The 13,415-nt window shown below is 41.6% G+C and overlaps 1 protein-coding gene across 2 annotated transcripts in view; it reads left to right on the top strand.

Moving 5' to 3' along the window:
- Nucleotides 1-13,415, top strand: part of PCCA (propionyl-CoA carboxylase subunit alpha) — a 403,819-nt gene that overhangs the window by 328,036 nt on the left and 62,368 nt on the right. For both annotated transcript variants that reach the window (XM_080798184.1, XM_080798183.1), the window contains one exon: nucleotides 820-873. In XM_080798184.1, coding sequence (XP_080654310.1) covers nucleotides 820-873 — 54 coding nt within the window. The remainder of the gene's footprint in view (nucleotides 1-819; nucleotides 874-13,415) is intronic.

Genomic DNA, 13,415 nt, shown 5'->3' with positions numbered 1-13,415 from the left:
ACGTCTTGAACTTGTGCTAGATGATTCTTCTAAAGACGTCTTTTACCCAAGCATGAGGTCTTAGCTTTTTCTTGAGCAGTCTGAAGAAGCCTTAGGGCACCTTCTCTTTCCTGGATTGCTTTATCTAATGCATCTGTAGAATCGGCCGCCCTTTCTTACTGTTCCAGACTTGGCGTTGGCAATCTCCGATGCTTGGCACCCTGCTCTAGAGTTAGGAGCACATTTCTTTTTTCAGTAGGACAGCCAGAGTTTATGTGTATCTTCATTACTTTTGCTCCTAATTGTTGAGAGGTCCGTGAAGCTCCACCTTACCTTCCCCTCCCCCACCCCACGCTCATTTTCTTAGGGAATCAAGAAATTCCTTCAGTCCTTTCCTTGACAAGTGGTATAAAGTAATCTATGCTAATGAAAAGATGTGACATTTTGTGTGTTCTTAGGCAGCCTGTGCTAGCCCAGGACGTCGAGACGACCGGGAAATCTCTAGGGCAAGCTGCGGGTCTTCTGCATAGAACCGTCAGACTGTGTTAATCTACTTCCCGTCTCTGTGGGTTTGCCATTCTGGACGTTTCATGTACAGTGGAGTCCTATATAATACATGGTCCTTTGTGACGGCCTTCTGTTGTCACACATGTCAGCACTGCCTTCCTTTAAATGGCTGAACAATATTCTATTGTGTGAATATAACAGATTTCATTTACCCGTGTACTAGTTGATGGACATTTAGATTATTTGGCTATTAGGAATAATGATGCTACAAACATTCATGTACACATTTTTGTTTGGATGTGAATTCATTATATACTTCTTTTTTTTTTCCAGTGCCTTTCTCGAGAAGCAGGTGGAAACATGAGCATTCAGTTTCTTGGTACAGTGGTAAGTATGAAAGGATTATTATTTTGTATATTCACTAAATTTACAGAGGAAAAAAAAGCGTCCAACTAGCTTTAGCCCTTGTATTTGAACTTGTCTTAGTCATGGTTTTATTTTGCTATTACCAATCACACCAATGAGGTGTGATCAAACAATATGGTACTTATTGTTTTATTTAGCATTTCTCTGTGTACTGCCTATGTGATTTGAACATTTCTCCATGTTCATTTGCCGTATATCATTTATAATCTGTAAAATGTCTGTTCACGTTTTTTGGGTACCTTGTTCAGGTTGGGAATTCACGTTGGGTATTTCTGTTTACTCTATGAGTTTATTGAGAATATCAGAGGAGAGGCCTGTGGCTTGGATCAGAAGAGTCGCGATTTTGTAGCCATTGCGTAGGAAGCACATTAATATGTGCATTTCTAGTTCACATGTATATAAAGGCACATACGGTTTATGTATTGCAGCATATATGGTAGTATATGCGTAGGCACTGGACTAATGTCCCATAAATTTTAAGTGTTGCCCCTGAGATTTATAGTTATTTTTGTTTTTCTGATCAATAAGTTGTTACTTGCTTTTTTTTAATTTAAAATTTTAAATATTATTTCAATGCATGTCCTAAGAAATTAGGGTTCTCTGAAGAAAGAGAACCAGTAGGATAAGTTTGTGGGGTGGGGGGTGGGGAGAGGAGGTAAGTCCAGAATCTGCACAGTAGACCAGGAAATAGTTGGGAGTTCAAGTCCAAAGACCGTGTACTTGGCAGTATTCTTTCTTGCTTGGGAGGTCAGTCCTTTTTCTTGATTTGATTAAATTATGACCACCCAGATGGTGGGAGGTGATCTACTTTACCCAGGGTCTACTGACTTAAATGTTAATCTGAAAAATACCTTCATAGAAATATCTAGAATAAATTTTGGCCAAAAATCTGGATACTGTGGCCTAGCCAAGTTGACACATAAAATACACCATCACAGAAGTACACACATCCCATCCTCTAGAGGCATTTATGTTATTAGCAATAGATATGTGGGCACACCTTGGAGATATTGTGAGTTTGGTTCCAGACCACGGCAAGAAACCCTATGTTGCAGGAAAGTCAGTCAAATGAATTTTTTGGTGCATATAAGAGTAATGTTTACACTACAGTGCAGTCTCTTAAGTATGCAAAAAGTATGTCTAAAAACACAGTGCACATACCTTAATTTAAAAGCACTGTATTGCTAGGGGCACGTGGCTGGCTCAGTCAGAGATGCTTGTGACTCTTGATTTCAGGGTTGTGAGTTGGAGCTCCACATTGGATGTAGAGGGTACTAGAAATAAATAAACAAACTATTAAAAAATAAAAATACTGTATTGCTGTAAAATGCTAATCATCGTCTGAGCTTTCAGTGAATTATAATCACTGATCACAGGTCACAGCAATACAGTAATAATAAAGTATAGTCATAATATGAAAGTTTGAAATATTGTAAGAATCAACCAAAAAGTGAGCAAATGCTGTTGGAAAAATGGCGCCGACAGATTTGCTCAGTGCAAGTTTGCCACAAACTTTCAATCTGTAAAAAAAAACCAAAAAACAAAAAACAAAACCCCACAGTATCTGCAACACACAGTGAAGCAAAGCCAAATAGAATGTGGCGTGCCCATGTTCTTCTAGAAATAAAATCACAGAACTTTTCATGCAACAGGTCGTGGGTACTTCTGTGTCTGCACTCGCTCTCTCCTTGGATTCTAATAGAGTTCACCACGTCATATATTGAAAACTGAGCTCTTTTCACAGGCAAAACCCACAAACAAAACAAAGCGTTTCTCTTGCAGTTTTTTCCTGTCTTGGAAAATGGCTACACGAGCTAAAAGCCCGTGCTCTCCTTGCTTCCTCTCTTCTACCACTCCACTGCCCCCGGCCGGACCAAAGCCTCCTCATCTCTCGCCTGAAAGACAGCAGCCGACCTCCCAGCTCTGCCCCTGCCCCACAGCCCGCGGTTAACTTAACGGTTAACTTGATCCTTTAAAACTGTCAGTCGAGTCAGCTGGCCTTGTTAACTCTTCTTCAGACATGTCGGGCACACATCTCAGGGGCTCCTCATCTGGCTTTCCTCCTCCAGGACTGCTTGCCGCCTGACACCCCCACAGAAGTTTCTCTCACTTTCTTCAAGCCTTTACACAACAGCCACCGCCTCGGGGACGGCTTCCTGGCCACACCGTTTGAAAGTTGGACCACCTTTCCTCCGCTCTGTTCTTTTTCTTCAGCGGTTATCACTATTTGACATACTTTCCTGTTCGACACATTTTACTCTTTTGAAAAACTTGTTTCTTGGCCGGCTTTCCCACTTGAATGAACTAAGCTCCGGGAGCACAGGGCTCTTGCCTGGTGTGTCCGCCGCTCTCGCCCCGATCTCAGAATGGGGCCTTGGGCCCCGCAGGCACTCAGCGAATGCTTGTCGAGTGAATTTGTGACATTGGCAAGCATGGGACCCAAGGATTAGCCTAAAAAAGAAGAAAGCAAATACAGAAACAAACGGGGAAAAGGAAAAGCGTAGGGGCCTTAGCAATGAATCCGTCTTTCTCGGACGAGGAACTTGCATCGGAAAAGAGAGCGCATTGTGCCCAAGGGTCCACAGCTAGTTGGCGGGCAGAGCAAACAAGGGAGCTCCGATTTCTCTGCTCTTTCTTTTCGTCCACTTCAAGGCCCCTAAAATATGGTAGGAAACACACACGCGCGCGCGCACACACACACACACACACAGTCACAAAAAACAGACCTGTTTATATAGCTGATACCCTTCCCTCACCCCCGCCCGACATAGGTGACTTGCTAACAAACCCCAAAGATTTTTCCACATTGTTTATGTAGTTTGTACAGGGAGGGAGTGTCAGAGTTTAGAGTCATTTCTAAGTACTCTAAAATTCTGCATCACAGCGGTTGGGATGGCCACTGTGGTTTGTTACAATGCATTTGTCTGCGTGTTCTCTTAGCAATAATAGATCAGTATGGAAGGGAGAAAGCAAAGGTTTTGAGACAGCGGGACTGCGAGGACGGATGCGCGGTAATTTCCAGCTAGCGTGTGCTGCTTCAATCCTCATTTTCTAAAGCAGGTTCAGTTTCCAAAGCTTGCAGTCAGGAAGAGCACTAGCAGGTCACTTGGTAAAGGAAAGACTTCTCAAACACACTTTGTCTTTGTGAGAATCCTTGTAGAGTTTTCCATACAGGTTGGCTTTTGAATATTGTTAAACATGACATTCAGTGTTCAAAGAAGAGTTTAATTTTAAGAAGGACTTCTGTAGCATCAGTAAAGTTAAACAATGTTATTATTTCAATCCAGAGAAGGTGTGGACTTCAAAATAAGTAATTTAATTCATTTTTTACACACTTTGAACTTTAAAAACTACCATTTGGTTATTTACCAGTAAAATAAATTCCTATTAAAATTAGATTTTATTAGATACAGAAATATTAAATATGATATAAAATGTTATAAATATACTTTACATATTTGTAATATGTGTAAAATAACATATTTGTAATATGTGTAAAATAACATAAAATAAGAGTAATGATAAAGTAAAGACCTGTATACCCACTAGAATTTTTCTAAAAAACACAAAAGTCATCATTAACTTTGAGATTTACTATGTGCTCCTTAATCCTATCTGTCAGATATTCTTTCTCCCCTTTCACAGAGAACGTCTTCCTAATTTTTAAAACTCCTTTTCTTGAAAAATTTTCCACATAAATGCATCCTTAAATATTAAACAGTTAAGCTTTGCATGCTTTTAAGCTTGATGTGCATGGGAGTATATTCAGTAGTCATGTATGACTTGGTCGTTTGGCTCCATGGTGTGGGTGAGGTCACCTCCACTGTTGATGGCCCCCCGGGTGGTCTCTAATGTCTTGGCTCTAACTCCATACTGCCCTAAACATTTATGCCCACGAGCACATGATCCTGATTGCATATGTGCCAGAGGTTCGGTAGGGCCGATGTGCATCGAGTATGCGGCGAATGAGTTCACTTGGTTCCACATTCTCACCAGTACCTACTGTCATCAGACTTGTTCATATTTGCCGGTGTCAGTAGTGTCCTCATTGTGGTTTTAATTAACCTCCTCACCATTAAGGAAGTAGAACATATTTTTCTGCATTTGGTCTGTTCCTCTTTCTGTGCAGTGAGACTGGATACATGCATGAGTTTAGTCTCTTTATGTCATTTGCAGTTTTAATAAGGCACCATGGATAAACTCATGACCACGGGTAGCTCCAACCAGGAGCTGTGAATGGAAGTGACTGTCAAGAACTGTGGAACTGTGGAAGGTTGGGGTGCCTGGGTGGCTCAGTGGGTTAAGCCTCTGCCTTTGGTTCAGGTCATGATCTCAGGGTCCTGGGATCGAGCCCCACATCAGGCTCTCTGCTCAGCGGGGAGCCTGCTTCCCCCCACCCCCCACCTGCCTCTCTGCCTACTTGTGTTCTCTCTCTCTCTGTCAGATAAATAAATAAAATCTTAAAAAACAAAACAAAACTGTGGAGGGTCTGAGATTTTACCCTACTTGGAGCTGACAGCCCCCTACAGTCATGGATGCTGGTAGAAGAGACAAGACTCCGGGGTCAGAAATGAAGGATGGTTTGTTACAACAGTAGCGGTAGCCAGGATATCATTATTTTTGCATCATTTCCCTGAGCTCCAGTTCCCACAGGGTGGTGTGAGGAGGACAGGAGGACACCTGCTCACACAGTAGGTTGTGGTACAGTAGAGGAACCTGAGTTTAGTTCAGAGAACTCCGAGCTTCTATATGGGCGGTGAGCATGCCTTTCCTTTGTTCTGAGGGAAACATTGTCTCTGTCTTTGTATAGCAAACAGCCTTGAAAAAATAGTCCAGAACGGAGGATTGTCAGTGCCATGCTCACGAGAAGTAGAAGAGAAGCAGGAGAGACCCTCAGAGAATTGTTTCCTTACAGTGATGTCTTTCACTTCTGGTCAGGGACAGCCAAGAGCAGGTGTGAGCTCCCTAGGTCCCCGGACCTACTTGCCTGCTTATGAGTCCCTAGTAGCATGGGTCCCTGGGGAAGGTTGGAGCCTGGGCACTGTACTGGACTGTGATTTCAGTGTTATTTCTAAAGCCTAACCTAGCTTATCCTAACACCCATCACGTCATGATCCCAGGGTCCTGGGATGGGGTCTGGTGTCAGGCTCCCTGCTCAGCAGGGAACCTGCTTCTCCCTCAGCGCCTACGCCCTGCTCATGCGCGTGCGCTCTCTCTCTCTCTCTCTCAAATAAACGCTTTTAAAAAATTGTTAAGCAGTGTTTTTATATAATGAAAACAAACTCTCCTGAATTAGTGGGAGGCATTGAGATGAAATTTGTGCCTCTGTGGTTCAGAGGAGCATATTGGACTTGGCTGTAGGTACAAATTCAGACCATCCGCATTTTAACCTTTAGTAGCTATCAATTTCATTACCATTCCCAATATGTAGGATATAGGGCTGTTATTTGTTTCCTAGGGTTGCCACAACAAATTACCACAAACTGGGTGGCTTCAAACAACAGAATTGTGTTCTGAGAGTTTAGGAGATGAGACGTCTGAAATCAGGGTGTGGGCAGGCTTGGCTCCTTCTGGAGGTGCTCCCAGAGAATCTGCTTTGTGTGTCTCTCCCAGCTTCTGGTCTTTGGGGCACTGGTTGCTGTTTTTTGGCTTGAGTCTTCATCTTTCCCGCCTCTCCTTCTGTCCTCACATGGCTTTCTTCGCCAGGTCTGTGTATATTCAGTCGGAGAAATCTGAGCACGCCCGTCGCCGGAAATCTCCGCACCCGTATGTAGTAAGACCTCTTCTTAGCTAATTACATTTGTGGAGACCCTTTTCACAAATGAGGTCACATTCCGAAATATCAGCTGGACATGAATTTTTGGATGGCAGTGTTCAACCCAGTGTACGCTCTACATAGATGGGCATGAAAGCATATTTGACATGTAGGAAAAGTTGAAAACCAACTCAGGTAATTTATCTGAAAGTATATTTTATAAACAGAGCATCATTCCTTATTAATATCTGGCTTGTGTACTGCCGTCTGTTTTCCCAAGGATTTTCTTACCTGTTACCATCACCTCTGCCCCACTCTCAAACATGCAGAAACACTGATGAAGGGCATGCCTCACTTTCAGAAGACAGAGTGAACCTTGGCAGTTTAAATGACTGTTCTGTGCTGAGAACTGGTGGAAACAGGATGCAAAACCAGGCGTCTGTGACTTGCAGGTAGAGCTGTTCACCATCAGAGCGCCTTAAAAACAGATCACTTTACTGTGCGGTCCGATTTTTGCCATAACTGCTAAGGACGAGTATTTTAGTTCAGGCCGCTCTGACAAAATACCATAGACTGGGTGGTTCAAACAGTAGGCGTTTATTTCTCACAGTTCTAGAGGCTGATAAGTTCAAGATCAAGGTGCCAGCAGATTCGGTTCCTGGTGAGGGCCCTCCTCCCGGCTTGAAGGTGGCCACCTGAGAGCTGTGTCCTCACACGGCAGACAATGCTGGGCTGTCCTCTCTTTTATTTTTTATTTTTTTAAAGCTTTCATTTTAATTCCAGTTAATTAACATACAGCGTTACATTAGTTTCTGGTGTACCACATAGTGGTTCATCTTTCTTCTCTTTTATAAGGCACTGATCCCGTCATGAGTGCCCCACTTTCTCGACCTCATCTAAACCCAGCTACCTCCCAAACTACTCACATCCAAATAACATCATATTGGGGGTTGTTCAAGCTTAGGGGAGGGACACAAACATATAATCCATAATAGACACCATATATGCCAGTATATTTGCTAAGCTACATATCCCAGAATTTTTCTAACATATATGTACCTATTAAAAATTGTAAGTTGTCTGAGTTTTGTTTTATTTGCATGTTTTTGCTGAAGCTGTGAATTAGTGTACATCAGATAGCATAAGATCACAAAGAAATGGAGGAAGTTAGTGTTTTACTTAACCGGAATTACTTACTTGAACTATGCTTTATTTATTTTTTTTAAAAAGATTTTATTCGTTTATTTATTTGACAGAGAGCAAAGTAGGCAGAGGGGCAGGCAGAGGAAGAGGGAGAAGCAGGCTCCCCGCTGAGCAGAGAGCCTGATATGGGGCCTGATCCCAGGACCCTGAGATCATGACCTGAGCTAAAGGCAGACACCAAACCGATGAGCCACCCAGGCGCCCCTTGAACTTTGCTTTACCATTAGGATGAATATTTTCTTAATTGCTTTTAATGCAGAAGTTACCATTTTATTCGAAAGTTTTGTTTTGTAATCATTGTTTATGTTTAATTTCTAAAGTACCATTATTTTTTAAATACTATAATATTAAACGTATCTCACCAAGACTATTTTTTTTCTTGTGAAAACAATGCATATTGCCCCAAAGTGAAAATAAGCTTAGAGTACAATAAAGAGCTTCTTCATAGCTGTGCTATTGGCATTTGCCCAAGGACTCTTGAGGAACTATCAAATTATATGTCTTTGAAGTTTAGCCAGAGATCTTAATGAAACCAAATCATGCTGAAGTTCTTAAAGCTAATTTAAATCTCAAATTGTACATTTTAAATTAAGTTTTTATTGATAATAAATATACTTTATTTCTTATTAGCCTTGAAAGCTTGAGTGATAATATCAGTAGAATAAACATGTTTTACAAAGATTTACCATTAAGAATGCTATTAATATGACCCTTGATACGCCAGCACAATTAGATTTCAAAGTAAGCATTTACGAAGTAACAGCGATTAATGACAACCATCGAAAACAATTTTGAACTCCATCAGTTTAACTCAGGAGGGTAAACTTAATATGATAATTCGTCTCGTTGAATTGTATCAGCTTAGCAGGAAAGTATGTAAATATGTGACCCTTACCTAGTTTCTAAATGGATGCTGTGCTGATAGATTTATCAGTTCCATTAAAGAACTTTGGGGAACTTTGGAATTTCAGCAATTGTTCCCTTGGAGGCTGAAAACCCAACCTGATCTCATACTGGGACCATTCTGGTCTGCATATTTCCATAATTTGCCTTTGCTACTAATATGACAGCAAGACACAAATAACTGTTTCTAATAATATCAGATGGAGTTGTGGAGGACAGCATTTTAATGTAGTAAAAGACCTCCCTGCGGGGTTGTTATTGCTACTATAGAACAGCAGCTACACAGTTGCAACTGTAGTCTCTTAATTGATTCGTTTAATTAGCACGAGCTGAAGCTTAGGCTGTATCTTGTCATCTGATAACATAGGATCCAGAATCTGCATTATTCATATTTATAGACGTAGAAACATCATCCGAAAGTTCTCCGTCTTCTGAAAACTCTCATTTGGATATGGAATTTTGATAGAGTAAACTCCCATTTGTTTGAACTCCAAGTAATCGGAAAATGAAAAGAACTGTGTGTGTCACTGTTTTTTTGCATCTGTACTCTTGAGAAGGAAATGATGTCATACAGTTTGGGGTTATTATTGTCTTCCAAAAATAAACTTCCAGGGAATTTGTTCAGTTTTGTATCCCTCACGACTTCGGAAGCAGCCCCTCTGTTTAGATCGCGTCCGACTCCTGTAATCTCCATCTGCCGTGTCTCCCTTCTGTAGCCCATCTCTTTCTCTGATATGTATTAATGGGGTTTGGGGAGTGAATGATGACTTATTGGGGTTTCTGACATCCTTGTCTGTGTCCCAGCCTGCATTTGCAGCCACCCCAAGCACACTGGCTTGGGCTTTTCACTTGTGCCCACCGCTTGACTGAATTGCCCCCATGGGATTTGCTCCCCATGCCCAGCTGCGCTGCTCCCGATTTCCTTGGATGGGGTAAACTGGGGGGAGATGGGAAGTAACTGGCATAAAACCCCAGAGTCTTCATCAGAGGGCCACTTCTGTCCCATCTACACAGGGCTCCACCTGCACTGGGTCACGTTCTCTTTATTCCTGATCCTTTTCCTGTCCAGCCATCGGCATCAGGTGGAGGCCACGGAGCAGATATTCTGTAGGGGTTGATGAGTCAGTCTCTCTGTTCTTTTCTTTTCTTTTTTTTTTTTTTTTTTAAGATTTTATTTATTTATATAACAGATAAAGGTCACAAGTAGGCAGAGAAATAGGCAGAGAGAGGGGGGCAAACAGGCTCCCTGCTGAGCAGAGAGCCCGATGCGGGGCTTTATCCCAGGTCCCTGAGATCATGACCTGAGCCAAAGGCAGAGGCTTAACCCACTGAGCCACCCAGGTGCCCCTCTTTTTTTTTATTTTTTATTTTTTTTAAAGAGATGGAGAGGCAGAGGCAGTGGAGGTGCAGAGGAAGAGGGATAATCTTAGGCAGGCTCCACGCCCAGCGCAGAGCCTGACTTGGGGCTGAGACCGTGACCTGAGCTGAAATCGTGTTTGGACCCTCACCCCACTGAGTCACCCATGTGCCCCCCAAGTCTCTCTGTTCTTTAGATAAATTTTACATACTACGGAAAAGTATTTCTGTAGCATTCTATCTTGCCTTTTCCCCACATATGCAAAATTCCAGCCAGAATGCCCCTGAAATAAGATTTTAGGAAATGGCATTTAAATGTAATCTTACTCTTGAACATTGTTTTCGTGGAAACACGTGTTCTGTGTACCATGTGACCAACCCAAGAACAAACCTTTGGGAGGTAACTAAGTTTTACTTTTCCAGCCTTTCAAATTGGCATGCTGTATATAATAGGAAAGCGCAATTATTAATATCCCATTATGTTATTCAGTTTGCACAAAACTTTTAAAGAAATCACACACTGCCTGCTGTACTATGTGCTGGGAAGTGTCCTGGATGAATGTGATTTGGTCTCTGCCCTTAAGCAGTATGCTGGCTCCGGGTAAATGCAAACCGGCATCATAGGTACGTGTTAAGTGTCAAGATGGGTCATGTACAGGCTGAGAGTAGCAAAGGAAAGCGTACATCTAGAAGCTTCCTTTTTCTGATACAAAGACTGAGACCATATGTCCGGAAGCTGTGCTCTGCGATGAAAGTAGAGAAAGCAAAGGAAATAAAATAAATGAAGGCACGGAGGCTTTGAGGGTGCCCAGATGTTTAAGGATGAGCAGACTCCCTGCTCAAGGGTGGCAGGTGCGGCTAGAATGGCGGAAGCTAGGTCATGTGGGGCCATGCCGGGGAGCTGGGACCTTATTCTCTAGACTTGGAAGGATTTGAAAGAAGAGAGGTGTGGGTTTTTTGGTGCTGATTTTAAAGGGAACTTGTGGGAGCAAATGAAGAAGAGGATGCCTTTGAGAGCCTCTAGGAGGACCCGGGGTCCAATTCTACGTGTCAGGCAGAGTTGAAGCTGGTTCTGAGATTTCCAGATGTGGTAACTGATTCAACCTGAGGGAGAAAAACAGGAAGAGGAGGAGAATTATACCAGAGAAAAGGTGGGATAGGTGATGAGTTGGATTTTTGACTGTTTTAAGTTTGAGGAGACATTATTGATGTCAGGACATTTCGAGTCCTGAGATGAGGAAGACGATTAAGCGCGAGCATTAATCTTGGTCAGCAAGTAGATGTGAGATCTGAGGCCTGTGGTGGCTGAGATAGCCCAGGAGGATGGGATGGTGAAGATGGAGAGGAAAGGCCCAGATTAGACCCCCGGGAAATGTCCACATCTGAGGAGGAGGTTCCGAGTCTCTCTAATATTCTTAAAATGACACTACCTATTGTCCAAATCATTTATATATGTGGCTATTAGAAACCAGTTTAGTTTTAGTTTAGTTTAGTAACCTCAGTCATGATCGCACAGTATCCTAGGGTGTCACTAATTATTTCAGGATATCTCAGAATCCTGCTGCTATCTGCCAGAGATCCTTAAAATAAAATTAGTTTTATTTTTTTATTTTTTTTAAATAAAATTAATTTTAATGAGTAACATCATGCCTTACATTTTTGTATGATGCTTTAGGGTTTTAGAATACTTATTCGATTCCATTCACTTTCTAAGACAAGTAAGCCATACAGCAACTTAGACTTCATCTTAAAGGCACATAACACTCTGAAAGTCAATTAAAAATATTTGCTATGACTGAGTTACATGTTCACAAGAAACTTCCAGAAACCACTACCAGGATGTTAGTGGATATTGGGGTGGGCTGGGATAAGGGACGGAATGCTATTAAATAAAGCTTGATTCCCTGAGTCTGAATCTCCTGCTTACCGCCTTTGTGAATTTGAGCAAGTTACTTAACGTCTCTGGTCCTCAGTACTTTTTTTTATCAGCAGGACATCTATTTTAATGGGAGTGCTGAAGGTTGAAGAAGAAAGTATTTCTAGGTGTTTGACATATAGTAGCTCAACTACTATTATAGACCCCCCCATATTTAATACACTTTCCATTCACTTCGTTTTGCCTTGCAGTTTTTCCTTCCTTTTTCATGTGTACCTGGAGACATGCTAGCATCTGAATTTCTACTGTCCATTGAGATCATACCCGGTGCTCAGTCTGCTGAAGAAAAATATTTCTCTTTTATATGGAAAGTCTAATTATTGTTCTTAAGGTTGTGACCATTTGCCTCTCACAGTTAATATACCAGTTGTCATTCAGTTAAATATAAATATAAGGCATGTATTTAAACCTGCACCTGTGGCAGCCAGATGCTTAAGAACATCCACTTCCTTGAAGAGTAAGGATGTTTACCACGGACAGTCTTGACTGGGGAAATCTGGAGTTTGGAAGACAAAATACTTCTGATACATCATTATTTTATGATGGTGCTCAAGGACTTTCTGTCTTAGACTGGCCTCACTTGGAAGGGATGCTGTTCGGGGTAGGCCCTCTAAGGCCACTGAGGCATAGTGCTCTGTGTTGCTGATTCCATATTTATAGCTGATTCCTTATTTATAAATTATTTGATCGTTGCTATTTAACTTAAGGTGAGAATGATTCGGGAACAGCAACTCTTTTCTCATAAAATCAAAGTCTGTCAGTGGTTGTCAAACTTGAGCATTTCTAAGAATCGCCAGGAAAGCTTGCTAAAAATGCAAATTCCCAGACTCCTTTCTCAGGTGAGATTTACAGATCTGCATTTGTATAAATAGTTGAAAATACACCAGGAGTAGGATTTAGAATCCATTTTGACACTTCATGGTAGAATTAGTTTCTTGTTTAGGAAATGGATACCCAAAACATATTAAATTAATGGTGTTACAAGTTAAGCATAAGAGTGATATTCTGGATGTTTCTTATGACAATGAGAGGGTAGGAAAAAATTTGATCATTTGAGTTGATTAGTGTATACATTCATAATACTTATCTTTTTTAACCCCGGGGGTGACACCATAGAACCTGAAGTCTAATTAAATCCATCGTATCAACTCTGTCTCTTAAATTGTATAACCATTGGACAGTTTTTTTTTTTTTTTTTTAAGTAAGTAGGCTCTACACCCTGCATGGAACCCAGTGTGGGGATCGAACTCAACAACCCTGAGATCAAGACCTGAGCTGAGATCAAGACTCAGATGCTCAACTGACTGTATCACCCGGGCCGCTCACACCACGATCATTTTTATTTTTGGC

The sequence above is a fragment of the Martes martes genome (genome assembly GCF_963455335.1).
Source record: "Martes martes genome assembly, chromosome: 3".
Classification (NCBI taxonomy): Eukaryota; Metazoa; Chordata; class Mammalia; order Carnivora; family Mustelidae; genus Martes; species Martes martes.
Note: the sequence above shows the minus strand (reverse complement) of the source record. Positions and strands in the feature narration are given on the sequence as shown.